At 41.8% G+C, this 26,389-nt stretch overlaps 1 protein-coding gene across 1 annotated transcript in view; it reads right to left on the bottom strand.

The window, feature by feature from the left end:
• The window catches only part of RNF217 (ring finger protein 217), a 106,418-nt gene extending 84,181 nt beyond the window's left edge, over positions 1-22,237 (bottom strand). Inside the window, exon 1 of the mRNA XM_081140979.1 lies at positions 21,358-22,237. Within this exon, the coding sequence (XP_080997105.1) occupies positions 21,358-22,206 (849 nt within the window). The 5' untranslated portion in view covers positions 22,207-22,237. The remainder of the gene's footprint in view (positions 1-21,357) is intronic.
• Between the last annotated feature and the right edge of the window lie 4,152 nt (positions 22,238-26,389).

Below are 26,389 nucleotides of genomic sequence, written 5' to 3'. Positions count from 1 at the left end.
CAATAAGAAAAGCCTCCCCTCCACCCACTATTCTAAATTTTCATTACATAAAACACAGTGAACTAACATAATCCATTATTTCACTCTAGGAATCAGCCAAGCAGCCATCACATTACTTTACATCTACACCCTATTAGAAATGCAAAGCATCACAAAGCATCCTGTCAGGTACAGTCTTAAAATGAATGTTCTACAGCCTCTCAGTTTCTTGCTGTCTCCTGCCTGGCTATGTATTATTTATCAAGCTTTCATCTGAGAATAGGGAACATGCTTTAATAGATGTAGCTGAATGTGAGACCAGTATTAAAGATACCAGCTAGTTTTATTTTCAAAACATTACCCTAATTACAAAAGTACCCTTTTGTGATAACAATGAATAAGTGTCCTACTAAGATAATAATAAAAAACAGGTGTTCCTTAGCATCTGTTGAATGCTCTGCAGCCTTACTCTTAAAAGTGTGGTGCCTCACACCAGCCACACTGGCATCACCTCAGAGCTTGATAAAAATGCAGAACTTGGGCTTCATCCCAGACCCACTGAATCATATTCTGCAGCATTAACAAGACCCCACAGGGTCTTCGCGTGAGAAGCACTGCTTTATAATTTTCATAAATCATTTGGGTCCCCTGGGTTCAACTGCAATTCTGGACTAATGACCTATATGACCTTAGGGAATCCACCTGTATGACAAAGGGCTCAGAGCAGCAGCAGAGTCTAATGAACTTTCTGTGATGATAGAAAAGTTCTATACCTGGGCTGTCCAACACAGCAGCCACTAGTTACATGAGAACTTGAAATGTTGCTATTGAGACTGAGGAACTGAATTGTTAATTTTATTTAATTTTAATTACTTTAATTTATATTTAAATAGCACCACGTGGCTCTCTGAGAGCTCAGGTCTAGAGGCTACTGATAATATAAAATCCCTTCTGGCTCTAAAATTTTAAAATTCTAGGTCCAGAAAAAATGATTTACAAAATAATATTCAGGACTATATTTAAAACAAATATTTGTTGAAGACCTACTATGGGTCAAACACTCAGGCTTCATCAATGAACAAAACAGACCAAAATTCTTGTTCTCATGGTTTACAATCTCACAGGGAGAGAAAGACAATAAAAATACTGCAAATAAAAAAAAGGCAACATCATTGGAAGACAATAGGCTATGGAAAAAAAATAGATTAAGAAAGGATGTAGAATGCTGGTGCGGAGATTAGGGTTGGCAGCATTCATACATGGGGTGCTAAGAGAAGCTGACATTTGAGCAAGGACTGGAAGCAGATAGGAATTGGCCATGTAAATATTGGGAGGAGAAGTGCACACAGAAAGAGTAGTTTCTGCAAAAGTCATAATGTAAGGACCTGATGTGAACGAGGGACAGCAAAGTGCCCCAGGAAGCTGCACGTGAGTGAGCCATGGCAGCAGAAATGGGAGGTAGAGTCAGAGAGGTCAAAAAAGAACAAAGGCTCATGAATCATGGAGGGTCTTCAGGCCACTGTGAATCCTTGACCTTTGTTCTGAGGATCCCTTGTAAAGGAGAAATGTGTCATACCTTACATTTTTAAATGATTCCTCTGGCTTCACTTGAGATCATTCTACAAGAGTACCAGGGCAGAAGCAGGGGGGATAGTTAGGATCTTATTGCTGATCCCTGGTCAGAAATGATAGTCGCTTGGTTCATAGCGGTAGCAGTGGAAATGGTGAGAAGCAGCTGGATTCTAGATATATTTTAAAGGTAGAGCTAACAATAATAGCACACAAAATACAGAAAGGTAGTGTGAGCGAAAGAGAAGAGTCAAAGTTGATGTCAAAGGTCTTCATCTAAGTAACTAGAAAAATGGAATGACCGTCAACTGAGATGGAGGGTAGAGCAGGCATACAGGGAACTACAAAGAGCTGAATTTTTTACATGTTAAATGTGAGATGCCTGTGGCACAACCAAGTGGAGTTGCAGCACACGGAAGGATAAACCAGTCTGGAGTTCAATGGAATGGCCTAACCTGGAGATATAAGTTAGAGAATCAATGTCGTATAGAGAATATTTGCAGAAATTGTCTAAGATGACAAGAGCATGAGCATAAATGGAGAAGAAAAGAGGGCCAAGACTGCTGGGAGTTCAAACGAAAGTTAAGAGGTAACTTGTAAGGGGAGAAAATAACAGGGAATCATAAACAAATATGCAGTGCGGAAGGAAGAAAATCATGAGACTATCGTGCTTTTAAGCAAAGTGAAGAAAATGTTTCAAAATGGAGGGAGTGATTGTGTCAAATACTGTTGAGCAATCAAGTCATGTAACAGCAAAAAAATGACCATCAGATTAAACAATGTGAAGGCCAATGATGACCTTTATGAGAGCAGTTACAGTGGAGAGGGAGAGGCAAAGCTTGACTGAAGTGTGTTCGAAAGACAATGGAAAGAAGAAAAATGTGACAGCGTGGTGTACAGACAACTTTTACAAAAAACTGGATTGTAAGATGAGCAGAGAAAAATAATACTAGCTGCAAGGGAAAATGGGGCCATGCAGAGTTTTTATTTGTCTTTATTTAGTAGCTTTTTTTTTTTAAGAGTAGAGCAACTGCAGTTAGTTCATGTGCTAATGAGAATGAGCCAATAAAAGGAAAAATCAATAATATAGGACACAGTTCAGCAAACGATTTGGACTCTTATTGTTTTGTACAGCCCATAAGCTAAGAGTGATTTCTACTCTTAGAAATGATTAAAAAGAAAAATCAAAAGAATAATATTTCATGACATATAAAAAAAAGTTACATTGCATTCAAATTTCAGTGTCCACAAATAAAGCTTTATTGGCACACAGCCAGGCTCATCACTGATGCAGTGGCTGTGGCTGCTTTTGCTCAACAATGGTAGAGCTGACTTTCTGTGATAAGAGATGATCATAGGTGACATTTTACTAATTCCCACTGCTGCACAGTGCTCCATGAATCACAATGACAGAGTTATAACTGGACAGCATTTCAAGTACCATGCATATGGTAATGCAGTGACACTTTATTTTTTCATTACCAATGCACAGTCAAAAGGAGATAAAATGGGCTTCAAATGTCATGCTTTGAAGGCACAGTGGAGTATGGATTATTTTATTATTGAACTAGATGGCAAAGGATTTTGTTTTTTATGTAGTAACACCATAACTACACTAAAAAATATGTCAACATCATGAGCCTAAGCACTCATCAAAATATGCCCAACTCATAGGAAAGCAATAGTCAGAAAAGTTAGAAAATTCAAAACAGAATACCTAGCAAGCAGAATGTCTTCACGAAATATAAAAACTAAAATGAGGCCACAACCAAAGTTAAGAATTTAAATGTCATATTTTTTAGACAATCATTAAAAAGTGGTTTACCATGTATAAGTTAATTAAATTATGTTATATTGCATCTTTCAAAGGTATGTTTGAGAGAAAATAAACTTGTTTCAGACTATTAGCCTTTTGGTGAGAACACTACTCACAAAGAGTTGAGGAAATTTGAAGCAACATCAGTAGTCAATTTAAAAACAAGGCAAATAATCTGAAATCATTTCCCTTGGCTTTATATGTGTTCAGAGAGGTACAGATACCGCTTAATTGTTGTTGTTTTCTGAGGAATCAATGTTGAGTCTAAAATGATAGGAAAATTATTCTTTCTGAACAGTCTTCATGGAATAACTATAGGCAAGGGTATTTTTATGAGGTTGAGTAAACACAAATTCAGTATAATCTGAAGCAGAATCTGCTAAGATGTGTTTGAACAAACTGTGGTAAAAATATCTGTAGAATAGAAAAGGGCTTAGTTTGACAAATTTGGCAAAGCTAGTGAAAGTTTAAATTATTTAAAGGCTATGATTATTCACTGCATTATTCATCAGCAGGTACTTTGTGAAAAATATTCAAATCTATCATGTTATTGAACCAGTAGTGTCACCAGTGAAATTCACTTGCTTTCATACACTTAACAGTAATTAGCTCTGTGAATTTTGTCTGAAATGCAAGCTGAATATCCTGACTTGCCTTGACTGACCACACAGCAGTTTGAATGGCTAGCAGTGGTAAAATTTAACTGTACTTTTTGAGCTCAGGGTCAGGTTGAAATTTTTTTGAATGATAAGAACCACCTTCAATATCTTTGGAAATTAGCTTTTGCTAAAACTTTATACTGTTTATTAATGAATTCAACCTAAAAAAAATCACAAGGACTACAGAACTTATATTCAAAAGTGATACTGTAATGAAATCATTTTGACTACTAAGATTTGAATCACAGGTAATGTCAACCTGCTTTATAAACTTCCTGTACTGTGAAAAATTAAAATGAGAAACAAGATTGCCACTCCCATGCAAATTGGTTGAAGAGATATTTTCTGAGCTCAAACGACAATTCCAGCAGCATTGTGTAGGCCCTGATGCAGGTTCGATATGCAATTTCATATTTCAAAATCTATTTAAGTCACAAAAGACCACATATGATATGTTTCTATTTATGTGAATTATCCAGAAGAATCAAATCTATATAGACAGAAAGTAGAATAGTGGTTTCTTAGAACTGGTGGATGGGGTGGGGAGAGGGAGACAGGGAGTGACTGCTAATGGGTATAGGGTTTCTTTAAGAGGGAACTAAAATATTCTAAAATGAGATGATAATGGTTTCACAATCTGTAAATATAGTAAATGACATTTAATTATACAGTTTAAATAGGTGAACTATATACTCGAAATACATTTCAATAAGGATGTTTTTAAAAATCCATTTAATTGTGCAATCGATGCACTTCCACCTAACCTTCAAATGGAAGGAATTTACAATGTAATGACATTCTGTAAAGCGAATACCAAGAGAAAAATCTAAGGAATCCTATAAAGGAATTCTAAAAGATAAATATAAATGTATGCCAGTGGGTTAATACCAGTGTTTGGCAATACCTACCTGTGTGAAAAGACATTTTAAAGATGAAATATGTAAAATCTCAATACAGATCAGAATTGACTGATGAATATTTTCAATTAACATTGATAATAGGGACCACTAACACTGAACCAATTAGGGGGTACAATGTTATCACAAAAAATATATATTGTTCTTATTAGTAGGTCTGTGTTACAAATAAAAAATACCGTACAATTACTTTATTTTTCTATTTTTCAATAAAGATGTAGAAATTTGTTTTTTTCTCATATAAGTTCCTACTTTATAGGAAAATAATTCTTGATTTTGCCTCTTGTCCTGCAAAACCGAAAATATTTATTATCTAGCCCTTGACTGAAAATGCTACCCAACCCATCATATAGGAAAAAGATACAGATGTTGAAAAATTAAGCAAGCAAGAAAAGGAAGCTCTTGTCCAATGAGATTTGTCTAATTCAGACTTTTAAAAAATCTATTGGAAATGATTAGGGGCACAATGACTGACATGGAAACAGGACATGTAATAATCAAAACAGATTACAGCAAAGGCTGAAGACAACCGAAGGAAGGGATTAATGATGGAAGCGATGCATATTATATCTTTGAAAAACTCCAGAGAATACTTAAGATTAGGAGTTGAAAATAATCATAAAGTAAGTCTGTTGCCTGACGGCTGTCCTCTCTTTTCCCTCTAACCACAACACTGCATCTTCATCAATATGGCAGGAAAAAAGGCTAATATGACAACAGAAAACAAGATCACAAAAGAAGGTAAAGCATTTATATAGAAATAGTGAGCTCTGGCTCTGTAAACAGAAATACTAGTTTAAGATCAAGAACAATGCCATCCAGGCAGTGAAGACAGATGCATACTTGCACTTGGACGTGAAATGGAGAATTACACCCCTTTGTAACTTATCCAGATTTCACTTTAAAAGGCCATGAAAGAACTGAAGGCAGAGGAGAGTGATGGGCACAATCTTCATTTAACATCCTGATGAATAATTACAGACTATCATACGTAATTTCCATCAGGGAGCTCTGGCTGGTACACACAGGGCTACACTTGCAGGGCAACAAACCTTAGAGGGTGAGTTCAGTCATCCTGACTGTGGCAAGCTACCTTGAACTTTGCAGACATGTGCTATCTAGTCAAAACTGCTAAGCTTACTTACAAAATGAACCTAGATTATCTGTCACCAGGGATGTCCTAAGAGGACAAAAAATATACAATATTAGAATGAGAAGAAATCTTGGAGATTGTAGTGTTCATAATCCCGATTCTACGAGGACACCACAGAGTGTTAAAGTGAACTTAAAATATAAAAATACTTATTTTCCGAAAACCAAATATTAAAAAGTAGATTAATGTAATATAAACATGTTCATAATATCCATTATTAACAATTTATCATGTTTTCTATTTTTTAAATAAAAAGTAGAATATTACAGATAAACCAATTCCTTACCATTCCTCTCTTCCCCTCTAAAGAGAATTAGATACTCTTAATAAATCTGGTTTATGGGTGTGTGTTTTTATTCATAGTACACTAAAAATGTATCTCCTCAATACGTCATGACTTTATGTGTTCTTTAAAATGTCAGTGCTCTAAAGCTGTTAAAATTCTGAAACTTGCCTGTTTTTTAACTAATATTGTATTTTCAGTATATGTATTAATGTTAATATCTATAGATTTAGTTAAGCTTAAGTGCATTTGAGTTCTACTTTATGAATATACTAGAACTCACTCATCCATTTCCTAATAATGGAAATTTGTTTACAATTTTTCAACTATTATAATTAATGTTCAATACATAGCCCTGTGCATCCCTCTCACACATATGCAGTATTCCTAGTTACAAGCAGTGTCTGAGTATCCCTTTGTTCCCATCTCCTAACCAGCACTTGGTTTGCATCAATCAGACTTCTTGATCGTACCACTTTTAAGTGTAAAATACTATTTCATTTTGTTGTTGTAAATTTGTGTTTTCTTCTTTAGTATAAATCATAATGCACCCTAACAATGAACTTTTTTATATCTTGCTGGCCATTTATATCATTAAACTGCATTTTCCTAATGAATAAATTTTCTCATTGATTTGTAGGAGTATTTATATACTATGGATAATAAGTTTTATGACCCATATATCATAAAACCACTTTCCCAGGGTGTGAATTGTCCTTTATCCTAGTTTACTGTTTCATTTTCCTCCCTCAAATTTAATGAATGTTCTAAATATAAAATATAAAGTCCAATTTTTAAATTACTTTAACATTTCTCAAATTGTTTTATAAACACTAGAGCACTCCTAGATAGTACCCAGTTCCTGTGATTGCTCACACTCCCTAATTTGAAAATATTTTAAATTTAGTAAACATCACTGTTCCTTAAATTACTTTTATCCAGTGGTGTTTTGTGCTGAGACAACCCACAGTACAAACCTGATTTAGAGATAAATACTTGAGGTTTTCTTTATAAATTTAAAAAAAAAAAATCAACATATTATTACCCCCAACAGAAATATTACTAACTTTATGATTAATAGTAGAATGTAATTAGAGGAAACACTTCAGGACTCTGAAATAAACAAATGAAAGTAAGCAGGGGCAGGGAGCTCAGTTATTCAGCTTAAAATCCACAAAGTAAATCTTGTTGATGTAGTTACTTTCTCAGTGTACTCTTCCTAAAAACAAAGAAAATGACAGCCACAGTCAAAATAAAGCAGCTATTGTATGGCTAAGCTGTGACCCCAGGGCCTTTCCCATTAGAGGTGGAGGAAGTGGAACGGACACCAAAGAGAACTGTTACAAAAACAAGAATTAGAAGTGGGAGACAAACGTGTGTAAATAAATAGGAATTAACGGAGGAAACGAGGCAGTCATCAAAAACAATTTTATAAAGTAAGGATAGGCACTAAGTCGAATTACCGAAAAATTCTACTAGCTTCCTCTCAGAACTGACCGTTGACCAGTAAGACCTCTGCCGTCCATGGGAACGGAAGGGCCGGAGATCCGAGTTGGGCAGAAATTGCGGAAAGAGTTAAAAGAATAACAAAGGGCAAAAAAATTAGGTGGCAGAGGGTAGCTCAACTTCTTGGATACATTGTTTCTGGCAATCAGTAAAATAACAAGTATGGACACCTGTTAAAAGACGTGGCCATATTTTCCAGGCGGTGGCTTGTTACTTGGTGCCTCGGGAACCAAACAATTGAACCCACACGCACGGAACCGCGCGGGGCGGGTGGGCGGCGAGCGGAAATCACGCGGCGCAAAGGCCAACCCTGTGCCGCGCGGAGGATCTAGGCTGCAGCCGGTCCCTGGAGTTTTACAACGTGGGGCCTCGGCGGGAGAGGCTGCGGGGACTGGCCCGAGGCGCTGCTGCGCCGAAGGCAGCGCAGCCCCAACGCGGTTTCAAAACCGAAGCCCCAGGGGGCCCAGGATGGAGACGGGCCCTCCACAGCCTGCGGCGCGCACCGCCGGCCTCCCGGGCCTCCAGGCTCAGCGCCTCCAGCAGCGGAGCCGTCGGGAAACCTGCCTGAGCTGAAATGGCGTCGAGCAAAGCAGCGATGGCCTTAGGAGACGTCTAGCTAACGAACGCGCGAAATAAACCGAGCGCAGCCTTCCAGACACCTTCGGAGCTGCGCCCCCGCCGGCGCGGCGCGGCAGGGGCTCGGCGCGCCCCGCTCGCTGCTTCCCCGCGCTGGGCCCCGCCACGGCTCGCTCGCCGCAGAACCGAGTAACTTCTCTCTGAGCCTTCTTTCCTAAAAGCGAAAGTCCTCTTTGGATTCCTTTCGCTTAGCAGAAGCAGGCGCCGATGCGGGTCGTTCGTTAGAGGGAAGCGGCAGAAGGCGAGCTTTCACGGGGCGGCCCTGTGCGCGGCTGCCAGCGCACCCAGTTCCCCGCTTCTCTTGCCACCGCCCGCCCCTCACAGTTTCCTCTCCACGCGGAAGCCGGCGTCTTTTCGAAGCGTTATCGTTTGGCAACGCTACTCAACCTGCCAATGACTTCCCATCAGAGTTGGAATAAAGTATCAATTCTAGAGAGGGGATCAAAACACAGCTCTACAAATCGAACCAACTGCCCGGCTGGGGTGGCTCAGCGGTAGAGCGTCCACCTAGGTCCAGGAGACAGATGGAGGTTCGATTCCCGGTCAGGGCCCGGGCTGGGGTTGCGGGCTCGATCCCCAGTCGGGGGCGTGCAGGAGGCAGCCCATCAGTGACTTTCTCAGCATTGATGTTTCTCTCTCTCTCCCTCTCCCTTCCTCTCTCTGAAATCAATAAAGACATTTAAAAAAATAATAAAAATCGGACCAACATCTACCTCTCTGAGCCATCTCAGACCACATGGCCCTCTACTCTGTCCCTCTGCCCCAGGCGCTCTGCTCTCTGCTGAAGTTTTTCTTCCACTGACTAGCTCTCACCTTAGTCGCAGAACCTATCAATGACTTTAGGTGAGGACTTACTGTAATAGAGAACAGGTATTCTTTGGCTTGACCAAAGTGAAAGAAAGTCTTGGCCAGCGGAAAAGATTTCTCTGTATAGAGATCTCTGCAACTCGACTAATTATTTACTGAAACACGTGCTTTATTTTGTTTTTTTCAGAAATGTTGATGAGATTAATAGTAATTCTTCCATCTTGTCTCAGCTACAGTCTCATGATCAGACGCAGACACTTTACGATATGACTGTGTAAAGTTAAGGGTAGTTTATGGCTACAGATAAGAATGTCATTAAACCGCCTGTGGGAAGACTGACTGCTAACCTTGACCTCATTAGCATCCTGAACAAACTATCAGGGTTATGTCCTTCTAAATTATAACAAACCAAAATACGCGCGCGCGCGCACACACACACACACACACACACACATATGTAACAGAATAATCCAAAAGTTCCAGTGATTTTTAGCAACTTAATTTTAATTTTATCAATGATATAAAACATCTTATCACTAATAAAATTACTAATAATTGTGAAAACAATGTGTTATAACTGGCTTCATTTTAAAAAAATCTTCACTCAGCATTTAGATACTGGGCATCTAAAGTCTCTGTTCAATTTATTTTGATACATCGTTTTAATGACTGTCATTACAAAAAACAACTCAGAACAGTTGCCAAAAAAGAACATTGCTGCCTGTGCTTAGTAAGTCATTATACTTACTTTTGTGTCTCCTCTACCATTCAAAGATTGTTAATGAAATTCAGCTAGTAAATTTACATCTTCCCAGATGTCAACCAACTGTTCTTGCAGCTAATCAGAAAGTGCCAAATTTTTAAACAAATAGGTTAAGAACTGTTTGAAGCAATTCATTTGGGTGATTTTTAAGACTGAGGAAAAAAAACCGTTTGCAACTTTTTAAAGTTTGCAGTGATTTTTAAAGAGAAAAGCATTTCTGAACAAACAGTATTTTTCAAGTCCTGAAAAGTTAAAAAAAAAAAAAAAAAGGGCAATGTACTGGGGGGAAAAATACTATCATTTCAAATATTTCCTTCCCAAGCATTCCTTCTGAACTCTCCTTCCACCTTAAGGGGGAGGCTTCAGTGACTCACAAAGTGACATATTAAAAACTAACAACAAAGAGAAATCCATGAATTTACCTGGAAATGAATATAGTTAGATATTTATAAGTCAAGATCAGCAAACAATCCTCTTGTGATACTCAAATAACCTTGAGACACACACACACACACACACACACACAATTTTAATACAAAGCACCAACACATCGTACATATGGAAAATTTATTTTTAGGAGCCTATTATTTAAAAAAAAAATTTCCCCCAAATAATCTTGAAGAGAAAAAATAGTAACATAAAACAACAACACTGAAGTTAATGGTAAGACTAGATAAAAGTAGGATGAAATGAGAACTCTTGGGAATGCACCTGCCATTTCTCACCAAGGGCATCTTGGGCAGGAGAATAAAAACTCCCTACTCTCTATAGACTTGTTGAAAGAAATTCATTTTCCCACCTAGGTCCTATGTTCCCATAAAAAGGGTGCATTAAGATCAGGCCATAACAAAGCCAATTCCTATTTGACCCAACAGCTCTACTTCAATATAAACGAATAATAAACTAAACTGTAAACATTAAAAAAATGACATTATCAAAGGAAACAACTCTAGTGAAATATTAGGAGCAATTGTTTTATTTTACCTGTTTTAAATTGTTAAGCAACCAGAGGAAAAGACTGCAGTCATTTAACTTGCCATGGGTAACCCAGGGCTAATGAGCTTCAGGAACACTGAGAATGGCCAACAATCATGGGAGGAAATAACACAAGAATCAACACCACAAAAAAGGAAGTAATTTGGTAGGTAGCCTATAATTAGCTTCTGAATCTACAGTAGAGAAGATTATTGAGGCAAATAGCTTAGGAAGATTTAAAAAGGGATTAGTCATTCACGTGAATGAATAAGCCCAGAATTTTGTCACCTGAGCCTGGGAAGGGGGAGGAACCCAACATAAAAGCAATATACGCCCTCTGTTTCAGGGTGCACACATCCTCAACCAGGAAAAGTTAATGGGTGTGCTTCCAGAAATTTAAATGGTTATCTACTTGAGAGGACACTAATCAAATGATAAAATCACCCAATCAAACTAAAATGGCATAAACAATAAAAATCCAATGGTGGGCCAATTTAACAAAGACTAACTAGAGTAGTTAATTCTAAGGTATCATTAGATAAAATATTATTTCTGTATAGAATATGCCTGGACTGCAAAAAATATCTGTTACATCAACTCTTTTTATTCAGAAAGATACTGGACTTTTTCCAATAATATTTTTAACCACTATTGACACTAAAATTTTGATAATGGAAAGGAAATTAAGTGGTGTCAATAATTAGAAGAATTAGAAGCGGAAACTGATCTTCAGATATTTCAGTTACAATGAAATTATCTAAATCATTTTAACAGTGAATGACTTTTATGCAAGCTTTGCTTAAAGCTATATGAAGCTTTACTATTCAATTATTTAAGGATAAAGCATTAAAAAACCCCACATAACACCCAAGTATATTAATCAAAATAATGAGCTGGAAATATTTAATTAAATGATTGACAAAACATGAAATATGTTTTAAAAAATTAAAATTGAGGCTCAAAAGCTCTGCTACCTAAATTCACAGCATTCTTCATTTTTGTCTGAAATAGTACATAGTTTAAAAATATGGCCCCCAATTCTTTGACACCTTCACATAAAAAAGTTGGGGTTGAAGTCCTTTCCCTTTGAATGTAGGCAGACTTGTGACTGTGACTGCTTTGTCCAAGTGATGCTGAGTGACCTCCAAAGTTAGGACAGAAAAGATCATGCAGCTTCTACCTGGGTCCCTTGAGACTCTGGCCCTGGAGAAAGCGAGCCTTCACGGACAACGTCCACTGCCCTGAGACTACCATGCTGGCAACGCCACGTGTAGGCACTTCTGAGACGGCCGCAGCTGAGCATCCTGACGGCAGCCAGCATCAGCTGCCAGCCAAGCGAGTGAGCTGACATCTGACTACCACCCCATGAGAAACCCTAAGCGTGAACTGGCCAGCTGAGCCCTTCCCAAATTCTTGACCCACATGTCATGATCAAAATAACACGGTCATCTTACGCCCCTATGCTCTGGGGGAATTTGTTAAGCAGCAGACAAGGTAACCAAAATAGGTTTTATAATTACAGAAGCACCTCAGTGAGAGACGGGATGCCAGGGTAAAGATTCACGCTACAGCATTCTATTGCTTTAAAAATTTAAATATATTGTGGGATAAGATATCAAGATTTCAGGTTCAAATATCTATCTTACTTTTTCTACCAACCTAAACATATTGTAATTTACTTTGACTCCTTCACTCAGTCTCTTAGGAATGATCTGTTGAGCAACCAACTATATTCTGGGCTTTGTGCTAAGGGCTAGTTTTAAAAGCAGCTCAAGGAATGGTTGGAAGGGCAGATAATTCACCAAACATCAAATTATCAAATTATCACACAAACGTGTAATGACAAAAATGGGATAAAATACAATGGTGGTGGAGTAAAAAGGACTCTAAAAGCATAAACAGTAGGGACCGAAAAGGAGGCCAAGGCCAACCCTCATCAGCAGGGTCATGAACTGGAACCTTTATGTAGCGCAATGGGGAGGTTACAGGTTTTTAAGCAAGATAATGAAATGCTGAGATACTCATTTTAAGTATCATTTTGGCCACCTACTCCAGTAATTTCTATATTGGCAACACACTAGCCTCTGGCTTATGGTCTAAATAAGTAAGTTTGCTATAAAAATACTAATTTCATGCCAAGAGCTAAGAAATTAATTGGGGGGGGGGAGGGAGCATGGAGCAGAAAATAGGCAACTTAAATACAGTGAAATAAGAAGAATCTTATAGCGAGTATAAAGAGCTGTCAAAGAATATATGAAGGATGCTTAATGCAGATACAGGGGGTCAAGAAGAATTCTCAAAGGAAGAAATGTCAAAGCTGAGACAAGAAGAATGGGTAGGTATGAAAGGGACAAACCAGAGTTGGGGACTAAGGGGATCCCCCATGACAGAACCTCATGTCACTCGCTAAATCAAAAGCTCAAAATTAAGAGAGTTACAGCGTGCTCAAGGAACAAAAAGTTCAATATGGCTAAAGGTCTAAGGGGGAACCTGCTGAGAAACAAAGTTAGGAGCGGTAAAGAGGAATCCTATCACTCAGGCACCTGTAAAACACGTTTAGATTCTATTCTAAAAGCAACAGGCAAATGCTGAAAGGTTAAGAAGGGAACACCAATACCAGCCTTGCATCTTACAGAGAACCTTCTGGCAATAGGGCAGTGAATATATCGGAAACGATCAAGACTGAAGTGGTGGGACCAAGTGAGAAGCAGTGGTTGAAATCCAGGGGGAGACGGTGGAGACCCGAGCCAGGGGAATGCCAGTAGAGGTGGAGAAAAGTAGAGAAGACAGAAATAGTTTTTGAATTGAAAGAACTTGGTGATTAATCAGAAGTGGGAATGAGAAAGAAAAAAGTCAATGGTGACTGCAAAGTTTCGTACCTGGGTACAAGCGAAGAAAACAGGGAGCCCTGCAGGAAGAGCAAGGCATTAGGGGCATGGGAGGGAAGAGGGGGAAAGGGAGGTTTTGTTTTGAGAAGTTAGAGGTTTCTTTGGGAGGGAAATGTCCAGGAAAGAGATAGTTATGTGGTTCTGAAGGTGAGAAGAGTGATCTCGGCTACAGGTCAAGATTTGGAAGTTAAGAGCATATCGGTGTTACCTGAAACCATGGGAGTGAGCGAGATGGTCCCACTGATACACAACGTGAGAAGAGAGAGGGCTTGGGGTAGGACTATACAGACACCAGCATCAGGAGATGGTAAAATACAGCTCAAATGGGAACAAAAGGAATGGCCAGAGAGTTAGAAAGAAAACAGGAGAGTACGCTGCCATTAAAACTTAAAAGCAAGGCAAATCATAGCTTTTCTAAACTCAATTCCCCTTGATTTCCTCACATGAAGATGAGGCTGAGTTTGGTAGAAATCTTCGTCTGGATCTAAATTTGGGCAAGAGCCTTCCTTTTCCTCAAGGCATGAAATTAAGCTGCTTCTTCTTGGACTGGAAGACTTGTGATTTTATACAACACAGATATAAACTTAAAGAAAAAACGACAACAACAACTATAAATATATGTATATTTAACTTATGAATACAGGGTTACGCAGAAGTAGGTTTACAGTTGTGAACACACAAAACACAGTTTTTCTCGTATTTTTATTAATTATTGTATTATTTCCCACACGAACAACTGAAAACCTACTTTTGTATAACAACAAATCTGAAGTCTGTAAAAAGGTCACAGGTTTTAGAGCCAAGTGGGCCTGAAATGAAATCCTACCTTTGCCATTTTCTAGCTATGTGACATAGGACAAGTTATTTATTCTCTGTAACCTTGAGTTTCCTCATATGACATTATACTCCCTCCAGCACAGAAATGAAGCCGTTCCTGTTTCCTTGAACCCACTCTTATCAGAAAGCCAACCCCAGCACTGCCAATGAAAACAGCATTGGTTATGGTCACAATCAATCAGCTCATTGGGAAATTCAATGGTCAATTTCAAGCCTTACCCTGTTGAAACTCTCAGAAGCATTAAAGATGATCACGTCTTCCTTTTAAAACACTGTCTCCGTTTGACTTCTGGGTAACCATTCTCCCTTGGTTCTCTTCATGCCTGACTGGCCCACTCCCTTTCAGACTCCTTGCTGATTCTTTCCTATGTCCCAGGCTCCATATATGTCAACACTGGTATGCCCAAACTCAATCTTCAACCGTCCTCTACTGTCACTCCCCAGGTGACCTCATCTAGTCTCAATGGCTTTAGATACCATCTATATGCCAAAGAAGTTCCAATTCATATCTTCTGTTCAGCTCTCGCTTCTGAACACCAGACACCAAATGCCTACTCAACATGCCTTCATGAATGTTTAAATGAATTTTCAAACTTAGTACAAACTCCTGATTGTCCCTAACCTAGTCCTCCCACAATATTCCTCACCTTATTAAATGGCAACACTATTCTTCTAATTGTTTGGGCTCAAACGCTGAGTCATCTGGAACTCTTTTTCTCTCATCCCATACCCAACCATCAGCAAACTCTGTTAGCTCTAATTTCAGGATATATTCAAAATTCAACCACTTCAAGCCATATTCACCTCTATCATCCTGGTCTGAACTGTATCATCTCTCCTCTGGATTACTGCCAGTCTTCTAAACTGATGTCTCTGCTGACACCCTCGACTCCTACAACAGTAGGCTCTCCACAGAGCCAGAGTAATCCCTTTTAGAGGTGAAGTCATATCTGGTTAGCTCAAAACATTCTTATAGCTTAGCTTCCCATCTTGCTCAGAGAAAATGCAAATACTCTATGGCCTTAAAACCCCAACCAGCCAGCTTTCCCCACTCCTCCTAACCTCATGCCCTGTGCTTCGGCCACATGGATCCCTTTGCCTTTCCTGGAAGACCCCCAAGCACGCTCCTGACTCTGGAACTATATACTTGCTGTTCCCTTAGGTATCCTCATGGTTTGCTCCCTCACTATTGTCATGAAGATCTCTACTCAAAAGTCACCTGTAAAACAAACCCTCCCTGAAACTCCCCCCAAAACTATTATATAAAGAAACTCAAAATTTCTTATCACCTTTCCACTGTTCCTTTTTCTATATAGCCCTTATTATCTCCTACTATACCTATTTTCTGTCTCCCCTCCACCCCAGTCTAATATATAAACTCCCTGAAGGCAGGGGCTTTATCTGTTTTTGTTCTTTGTATCCCCAATATCTACAACAGTGCCTCGTATATAACAGGTATTTAAAATGTACGTGAATTAAAGTTAAATAATAAAATATGTATTAAAATGCTTAGAATCTAGACATTCAACAAAGGATTGCTCTTATTATTTATGGAAAATTAAAAGCTCAGGTATTAATTACCCCAAAATTGATGGGGCAAATAGTACTAATAAAGTTGAAAGAGAATGCCATATTCTAGGAATTATTTTCTTGTGGACACTGAATTTTTATTTTAAAACAGGACTTGATTTGGGAGGTTCATTTCATTTATCATATGAAACCCTTCTGACAAAGTGATTTTGAAAAAAATAATTTTAAAAAAATGTGTTATAACTTTAAAGATACACCATATGGTCATGAATGATCCAAAACAAACTTAGCAAAATTATGTTTTAAATAATAAATAAATATTTTGAAAGCAGCAAGATGTTTACTAATATTCTATTTCCAACAATTAGAAAGAGCTCTAAGAAATAAGTGATGGATGGATTTATTACTTTAGATTAAACATAACAGGAGGAATTGCAATGTGTTTACTAAAAGGTTCGCTGGTATTCCAGAACTGGTTTAGTACAGTCTTACCAGAAAGGACGCAGGAGAGAGAGAGAGAGCCACAGATGTCTGGGAACTTAAAGGAAAGATGACGTCACCAGATAAAGCTGAGAAGGTTGTAAGATTGCTTCTTGAAGGCATTGATCTCATGGTACTTGGTATACAGGTACCCAATAAATGTTTGTTAAGTGCATAAATGGTACACTAACAAATGAATAAGTTAATTATAAGCAATCAGCACTCAGGTATGTCCACATTGCCCAGAGAACTCAGGCTACAACAGGGGTTCCCTCTACAGAAATCAACTGCCGGTTAAAATCAGATTTGAACAAGAGAAAAATGAAGGAAATTGTTAAAGAGAAACAAAGAAATTATTAAAGAGATATTAAACAGGCAGAAGAGGAAAGTAAGGGCATGAGTCAGTAAGGCAGGAAAGTAAATGTTACCTCATCCCCAAACACACACACACACACACACACACAAGCACACAAAATCGGTACACAAAAGAAGTGTACATAGTGGCTTAACGGATTTCAGTCTCAGATTAATCTCCACATTTTCAGGACTACCAGAATCACACCTGGCATGACAGGATCTGTAAATTCACCTGTGTGAAGACAACTGCGTTCCAACGCCCTCTCAAACGCGATAGTTTCTAAAAATATACAGGTTGCTTTAAGATTTATGGGGGAAAAGTAGGTTACGCTTTTACCCATAAAGGTCTGAATGACTCAGAGTTTAATAATAGGATACATGCGCTTTCGCCCCTAGGTCACTGATTCTAGGACGACTACAGTAGACTGTCATTTTAGGACATTGCCATCTCTCAGCTGTTTTGTTCAAAATCTGTAGGAGAAATGTTCTGAGTGTCTCTATTAATACTCACTTGACAGGTGTATACATTCCAACTCCTATGTATGTGCCAGCTGCGACCACTTTGAAGCGGAGTGATGAAAGCCACACAGCTGTTACCTCCAGCAGCCCTCAGCATGCCCAATTCTCTCCAGTCTTTATCTAAAGTACTAAGTATTAATACTACATAGTACAACAGATTTTTACTGTCTAAAACCAAAATCACAAAGGGAAAAGATCTGTGGAGGATTTCTGAAATGAAATAATTTTATCTCATTTCATATCATTGTACGAAACAAAGAAAGCAACAACCGTTCCTCCTAGGAAAATGTGCTAAAGGCTAAACCAGCTGGGAAGTTCAATCTTTATAACGGCTCTGTCTTGCAGGACACTGCAGACATCCCTGGGACTGTGCGCTTTAGCCAGAGTCATGCATGTGCAGGTAGGTCACTGGGAAATGTACTTCTAAATTTTATGTACCAAAGCATCATGTACCCAGGCATGAACCAATATAACTCCCGCTATCCCCATCATGGTGCTCTAGAGCCTCTAAGTCAACACCTAGGGCGACAGCTACCCATTGACCTTTACCACATACTCAGTCCATGGCTCAGATGGAAATAAGACTCATCTAAGGAACTGCATTCCTATCTTCCACATCCACATTTGTATACTCTTTCAAAGAACACAGAATCTCCTTTTAGAAGAAAGTTAATTTAACCAGGCAATAGTCCAACTCACATTTGGGATGCATTTCTAATGTTTGTATATAATGCTTAACAGGGATTCTGCTTTATTTCCTTAAGTGATGTTAAATACTGTATTATTTGGCACAGACTCAAAAAATGGTGAAAAAGTCACTAATAACTTTTTACTTTAAATATATCATTTTATTTTAAAGGTCTTAAGAACGCTGCAAGTTCAGGCTTGACAGATTTGCTCCTGTCCAACCCAAGAAACCATATAAAATGAGCAAGAAAGCACTAACTAGGCCCTTTTGATCTGGTTCAGTCAGGCAACCAGACAACTCTCTGCGGTTTGATTTTGTTTTGCTTTAGAGCTGGTGTGTCATTACAGGTCATGGTCTGCAATTCCACTTCATTGATGAGGAAATTAAGACACAGAGTGGTTAAGTGACACAGAAACACAGGCCCTCTGAAAAGACGGGGCTTTAGAATCAACACAAATCAGAAATCAACCACAAGGTCACATTTTTATCCAACTAAAAAAAAAATCCATTTTTGTATAAGCTAAAAGTTTGTCAAAAAACTTTAGTTCTAAGTTCAATAACAGCAAGCCTGTCAGTTTTGTCTTTTCCTCTATATTAGAACTATTAAGTCTTTGTCTTTTGTCTTAAACATCAAGAGGCTCAGAGAGAATTTAGAGCCCAAGCAGAACACCACTTCCCAGCTGTGGTTTCTGGGGGTTATCTCACCCTTTCTTCTCACCCTTTTTTTTGTCGTCACTCAGCTCTTCATAAATTCAGTAACTATTAGTAGAGCATCTGTTATATGTCATCCCGTGTTCTAGGTGCTAAAGATACAGTAGCAAACAAATCATGAGGGCACTCCTCTGTCTTCAAGGAAATTAATTACAGAAGTGTAAGATAGAGCACGTTAGTGTTATAGAGAAACTAAAAAGCAGGAAAGGAGACCAAGAGTGTGGGGGAAGGTTCATCTTTAAAAAGAGTGGTTAATAAAGGCCTTAAGGGTGACACCTGCATATAGACCTGGAAGGGAGAAAGGGGAGAACTAAGCCAGCATCAGAGATATTCCAGGCACTAGGGACAAGTGCAAAAGTCCTGAGGTGGGAGCATGCTTGGCCTGCATGACTCATCTTTTTGTTGTTTATTATTTTAAACAAAACATATTTTTCTTTATTGAAAGTTCTGACGAATACTTTGGAAGAAGGTCAGGAACATACATACATACATACAATCATAAATGCTGCAGACAACCTTCAGATAATATGACACTTCAGAGGAGTTTTTAGTGGTTGTGTGCGGCAGTGACACTTCACCTTGCCACCCTCCCACTCCATTTCTTCTCCACTAGAGATCAAAGCACCGACTTCCTAAAACTAACTCAAGAAAGTATAAAACAAAAATCTGCTTTTGGGAACGGGCCCACCTTAAGGAAATCAAACTGCAATGCAGAGAACCTTGAACTTGTAACCCATTGTATTTGTATCCAGTGTTTAACATTAAGCACTGCCTAACATTGTTGCTCTGTTTACATCTCATTATTTGCTACTTTGTATTGCTGTGTACACATCTGCTCTCGCAGTGACTTCACTGGAGCACGGGCCATAAATTGGAAATGTCTGAATCCCACCACATGACTTTGCACATGGATGGCACAAGTATCTGACGGTTTGATTTTGTTTGTCGGTGATGTCATAGAAACTACCACAATGAGCAGCAGACATCCTCCTGTTTTAAGTGGATAAAGCATGAAAGAAACATCATAGTCTCTTACAGGCATTTGGATAATCTCAACAATCTTGGGCAAGTTACTGTTTGTGTAACATTCCATTCTGTCTAAATTTCCCTTTGCATTTTCAGTTGGGCATAGGACTCACTTTCAGTCTAGACACGAGCATAGATTAGCCACAAAACACAAAGGAACCACACTGTGCCGGGTGAAATCCTGTTCGGTTCCCTTCAGTCAATGTTACTAAACGCTATTAAAGGAAAGGGACTCAACATGCAACTAACAGATACAAGGAATATAAGACATTGTCCCTGCAGTCTGGCAAGACAAACAGACACATAAGGAACAACTTCAGTGAATGCAGAACACACAGAAGTGTTTTCAAAGTATATAAACAGAGTCCTGGAGGGCGAGGGAAGGCTTCACAGAAAAGCTGGCACCTGAACAGCCAGGGTTTGAAAGATGAACAGGCTTAGGGCAATCAGACAGGGGATCAAAGGGCATTCCAGATTGTGCAAAAAGCACTGGCAGAAACTTAACGGATTGAAAACTGCTGGAAGAACGCATTTACCACCGGTGAAGGAAAGCAGGTCTGTTGCACGCTTAATCTTTTCAAGGGGAAAAAACACACACAAAAACACCAAGCTTTCAAATAAGGAGCTGAAGAAGGAGGTTTCGGCAGCCCTTGTTTTGTTCAACCTCTTAGCTTTGCTTTGCCCTGTTTTGTTCCCTCTTAAAGAAATAAAGTACTGTGCTGTCATAAAAGTTCAGTGAGGAAAAGCACTTCAACTTTACTGCGGAAAAAGAAAACTGAAAAGTGAGCAAGAGCCAAGGAATAAATAAATGACACTTCTGGAATATATCAATGGAGCAAAAAAAATTTTTTTTGATCAGGTATCACGGACCAGAAATATTAATTCCAACCTTTCTGTTCACCAAGTCAATACGTAGTTATGTCCCCAGTCTGTGAGTCTCTGGGGTACCAGGCCTGTGAGGCGCTCCCAGTGCCCTGCCCTGGAGCAAGCTCTTGCTGGCGGTCTAGTCAGAAATAAGCGGAGGGCAGGGCGCTGCACCCCTTCCTCCCGCGGGGGCCAGCCTAAGCCTGACGCTCCGAGCAGTTCAATTCCAGGCAAGTTAACCAGTGGGGACAGAACACACAAACATTACAACTGATACGTGGGGAGGGACAGAGGTTCCCGGTCGGGGTGGCTGAGCTCCCCCGCCGGAGCGGGGCGCGGGCGCCCCGACTCGGGCCGGGTGGGATGCCCGGGGGGCGGGGGGGGGTGACGTTACCTGGGAGCTCAGGTAGACTCGGAGGCACTCCTCGCACACGGCCTTCTTGCAGCAGGGCAAGGGCTTGATAGGCTTGTCTTCCAGGCACACCCGGCACATGAGCACCATGAGGGGCGCGTAGGGACCCCCCACCCCACCCAGGCCGGCGTAGGGCGGGGCTCCCAGCAGGCTGGGCGCCGAGAAGGGCTCGGGCGCCAGGTAGAACTCCAGCTCGATGCTGCCGCCGTCGGGGGGCAGGGGGTCCGCCGGGAGGGGCGGGCGCGGTCTGGGCAGGGAGGGGGCGCTGGGGGGGTCCGCGGCCGTCGGGGCCCGCGGGGGCGAGGCGGGCGGCGGGGGCGGCTGCGCGGCGGGGCCCTGGGGCAGGACGTTCTCCACGCAGAACACGGAGCAGAAGACCTGCCTCCTGGCGGGGGAGGGACGCCGCTGACCCAGCACGTCCAGGACCGAGGTGTCCGGGGCCCCGACGCGGGTCCCGGGCTCCGGCTCCTCCGCGGGGGGCGCCCCGGGCCGCCCGCGCCCGGCCTCTCCTCGGTCCCCGGCGCCCTCCTCCTCCTCGTCTTCCAGCTGCTGTGGCAAAGTCTGGGGGTTGAGGGGCCCGGCGAGCCCCAGTCCCGCGGGCCGCCCGGGCGCCGGGCCCTCCGGCCGGCCCGGGCCCCCCCAGCTGGCCGCGGGCTCCGGGGCGCTCGCGTCCGCGCCGCCCGAGGCGCTTCCGCAGCCGCCGCCGCGCGGCCCGGGCGCCCCGTCGCTGTCCCCCCGCGGCCTCCGGGGCTCAGGGCGGCCCGCGGCGCCTCCGGCGGGGTCGCCCGCCTCCGGGGGCCCGCCGCTCACCGCGCCGCGCTCCTCGCCCATGGCCGCCCGCGGCCCGCGCCGCCGCTGCCCATCCAGCCGCCGGGACCCCCGCCCGGCGCCGGCGGGCGGCGGGGGCAGCGGCTCGGCTCCACGCGCGGCTCCGCTTCTGCTTCCGGGTCCCTCCGCCGGGCCGGGGCCGCCGCGAGCTCCCGCCGGGGGGCCCGTGCTCCGGGGCGGCGCGCGGGGAGCCGGGCCCGCGCCGCCGCTGCGCCCTCCCGTCCCCGCGCGCGGCCGGGCACCGCCTGGGGGGCGCCGCGGGCCGCTCTCTCGGGGCGCCGGCGCGCCCGTCCCACATGCAGAGCGGGGCGGCGCCGGGGCCGCCGCGGGCCCCGGGCGGGGCGGAGGGTCCGGGGGAGGCGGCGTCAGCCCCGCGCCATCGCGGGCCCGCGCGGGACGGGCGTCGGGAGGGCGGCGGTCCGAGGGTCCAGGGGCCTGTGCTGCGGCCGCGGCGCGCACCCGGAGGGGCGGGGCGGGGCGGGGCGGGGGCGCGAGCGGCCCGCGGGGTCCCGGGCGGGGCGCGCGCGAGCACCTCCCTCCGCGCGGCACCTAGCGCCCTCCTCGCCGGCTGACCCCACCCTCGGGCGCACACCTCCCCGCACGTGCGCGCGCAGGCCCCCGCGGCCCCGCCACGCGCGCAGCCCGAGTGGGTGTGACCGCGGGGCCGCGACGCGCTCTCGCCCCGGGTCGGCGCCCGGCCTCCGCGACGCCCGCGGGAGCTCGGGCCGCGCGCGGGGCTGAGCGTCCTGCGGGGGCTGCGCGGGCCGCCGGGGACGGGGTCCTCCCGCTCCTCTGGGTCTGTCCAACTTTAAGTCCCTCGGAGAGTTCAGAGAAACTACTCTAGGAATTATTCGCTCAGAATTCGGTGTATGCAGCTCTGTTTTCTGCCTAACTGGGTAAGAGTGGTCTCTGAAATCCACAAGTAAGCAAAAAAGCACCTTTAACCCGCTCCTCCAGCTGGAATCCTATGGGCGCTGATAGCTAGATTTAGCACTCTTTTCCCCTCTTCAGTGTTCTTTGAGGAACTGTATTTAACCCTTTAAATGTTCCAAAAGGGTCGTAAAATGGCCTGGCCTAATTAATAAACTGGATCCCTGGTGGGAACCATAAGGATTTTCATTAGCATAACCATATTTATCCCCCAAACTGTTTCCAAGACAACAATTATATTTCAGCCAGGACTTAATTATATGTTGCTCTATCTTTATTTTACAGGAAGTATTAGTCACCCAGGCTGGTGTGTTTTAGTTCCCTAAAGCCAATGAAAACATTTTTGGGACGCCAACCCTTGTTTTTTTCATCTTGAGAGAGAATTCAATTTACACATTCATGTAACAGGAAGGAGCTGTGAAGTGTGTACAAAAACTTTTCATCTTGAAGTTGTTACTGGGCTTTTCTAAAATATTTTCCAAATCAGATACAAATGCTAGAAAGGGGACTCACTATGCTATACGAAGAAAGCAGCCTAATACCGTAGAATATGTCCCTCAGGTGTGTCTGATGCTCAGTTGTACCCCAAAGGGATGACTCTGTCAGTCTAAATGCCACCTCATCAATCTGACCCAAGAAGGAAGATTTCTTATTTGGAAGATTAAATGCTATTCAGGGATTTTTTTCCCCCAACTTGGCTAATTAATTTCTTGGTAACTGCTGTTTTCTCCAAATGATACCTCTGGTGTTTATTGTTTTAAAAGCAGGAACAAGAAGCCCACATATGTGCCTTTTGTGGATACCACCTGAAAACTGTTCTTTCAAAGGGGATATAAAAAGAATGTTTTCCAGGTGACCACAGGCTGAAAGTAAGACCAGAGTAACTATAATGGATCCAAAGTATATTTCCACAGTGTCTGTAGGAATCAAACCCCTCAAGGTCCTCCCACAGTTTGGGACTCCCCCCCTCCCCCCATTTACATTTGTCATAGGTATTCCAAGAATTTGTTCTTGCAAAGTCCACCATTTGGTTCCTTAGCCCTCAGCTTTCAGTTCTCTGGCAGCGGCTTTCCCTGACACTGAACCAACGAGAAGTTCCTGCTGGGATTCCTGAAGGCGGCCCGTGGCTCTCAGCCCTTCTTACTGCCATGACTTCCTCCCCACAGAATTCATCTGGCCTTTGGGAGAACAGAGGCAGGACACGTCATATCTGCAACCCCCGGACAGAGTCAGACTTGCCTGAATCACGGCCCACATCCACAGGTGTTCAATCTGAGATGCCGGGACACCAGGAGCATGGAAACGAGTTAAAAGGCAAAGTTAAAACACTGGTTCTACCATCAATTTTCTCCGAAAAGAAATGCATGAAGCACCTATGATGACTGTGCTGGTATGATTCATTTTTTTAGAAGGATTGTTTGAAAATAGACTCTGGCATGAGTTTCACTTATCTACCACAAGCTTAATTTTATTGAAACTCATACCATCTGCTCATGTCAGACTATATACAGCTGTTAGTGCAATATAAGCACTATCTGCCACTACCAGTTCAGTTCTCAATATTTCTTAACCTGTAGTGAGCTATGAACCTTCCCTAAACCTAAGCCTTCGGTATCAGGAGACTACGCCAAGTTTGAGAATTGACGTAGTCAACGGCTTTCAGTGGCTATTGAATATTATTGTTTCTATGACCACTTTTCTTATCCTGGCCTTTAAATATGACTTGTTTTGGTTTTCTTGAAAAATCTTATTCAGATATTAATTAGAAAGTTAAAAAGCCTAGATTTTTATTAACTTATTAGAAAAATGTTATGAAGTATCAGCAAAGCTGTAAATCATTAAATTTTACATATTAAAGGTAAAACTAATTTCTTAACTGTTGTGGAGAAGAAATGCGTGATGTTTAAATACCACGAAATAATTATACAACAAATACCTGACTTGTTTTTCTACCAGTTCTTCAACTGCCAAATCGAGTAAAGAGAAGTAAAATAAATGTTTTAAAAATTATTTCCTGAAGAGGAATGAACAGGGTGGGACTGTTCGCTAGGGCCTCTTCCGAAAGGCACAGTGGACTGAGGGTCCTCTTCAGCCAGGGAGGCAGAGACCTTCTAATTATTAAGGGAAGGACATCAAATAGAAAAGAGAGGAACAGACACAACCGTTTCACTTTTTTTTCCACCTAAATTCCTTAAGGAAAATTCAAACAGACTTTTGTAAGATAATGCTAAGACTAAAACAAGATAGTGTATTCCTTTGAATTATAAAATGAAAGTCCCAAAGCTTGGAAAACCAAGAAAACCGAGAGTAAGACGGAGGGTGAAAAAGGAAGGAAGGAAAGAGAAAGGAGGAAGGAAATGGGGGTTTATTACCCACTACTCAAAATAACCACTGAAACTATTTTAATATATTGGTATATTTCATTCTAGTGTTTGCTTCTGATCTATTAAGTATATATATTAAAGGACATGTGTTCTTTTTTTAACTTGGTTAATATATCCTTAACATTTTTCATATTAAAATATCTGTACATCAAGATTCACGACCATAAAGAATTTTACTATATAAGTGTGTCATAATTTATTTAACAATTCCATTTTATTTGAAATATTAGATTATTTATGATTTAAAATATATATAACATTTAATATGTTGACGTGTATTGTATTAACATGTAGCATAAACTTTGTACATATTCCTAACATACCCTAGCATAAAGTACTAAAAATTAAGTTGCTGCAGAAAAGGGTAGGTGTAATATTGAGGCTTTATCACAGAAACATAGCACCAATTTATAATCCCACCAATAGTGAGAGTATGAGAGAGGCTACTTCCCTGATTATAAGATTTTTGAAAATTAAAAATGCTGTGCCTAGCCGGGCATGGCTCAGCGGTTGACTATTGACCTAGGATCCAGGAGATGGAGGTTTGATTCCCGGTCAGGGCACATACCCGGGTTGTGGGCTTCATCCCCAGTCGGGAGCATGCAGGGGGCAGCCGATCAGTGACTCTCTCATCACTAATATTTCTCTCTCTCTCTCTCTCCCTCTCTCCCTTCCTTTCTCTGAAATCAATAAAGATATATATATTTTTTAAATGCTGTAAATAATATCTCACTTTTTAATTAATAAGCACATTCTTTTAAATAAAAGGGAAATATCAAACATTAACTGTCGATGACCCTTGGGATATTTACAGTGCAGCACTATATGCTATGGCTCCTTATTCCTGAGATTATGGTTCTGACAGCTTCCCC

The sequence above is a fragment of the Miniopterus schreibersii genome (genome assembly GCF_964146895.1).
Source record: "Miniopterus schreibersii genome assembly, chromosome: 6".
Classification (NCBI taxonomy): Eukaryota; Metazoa; Chordata; class Mammalia; order Chiroptera; family Miniopteridae; genus Miniopterus; species Miniopterus schreibersii.
Note: the sequence above shows the minus strand (reverse complement) of the source record. Positions and strands in the feature narration are given on the sequence as shown.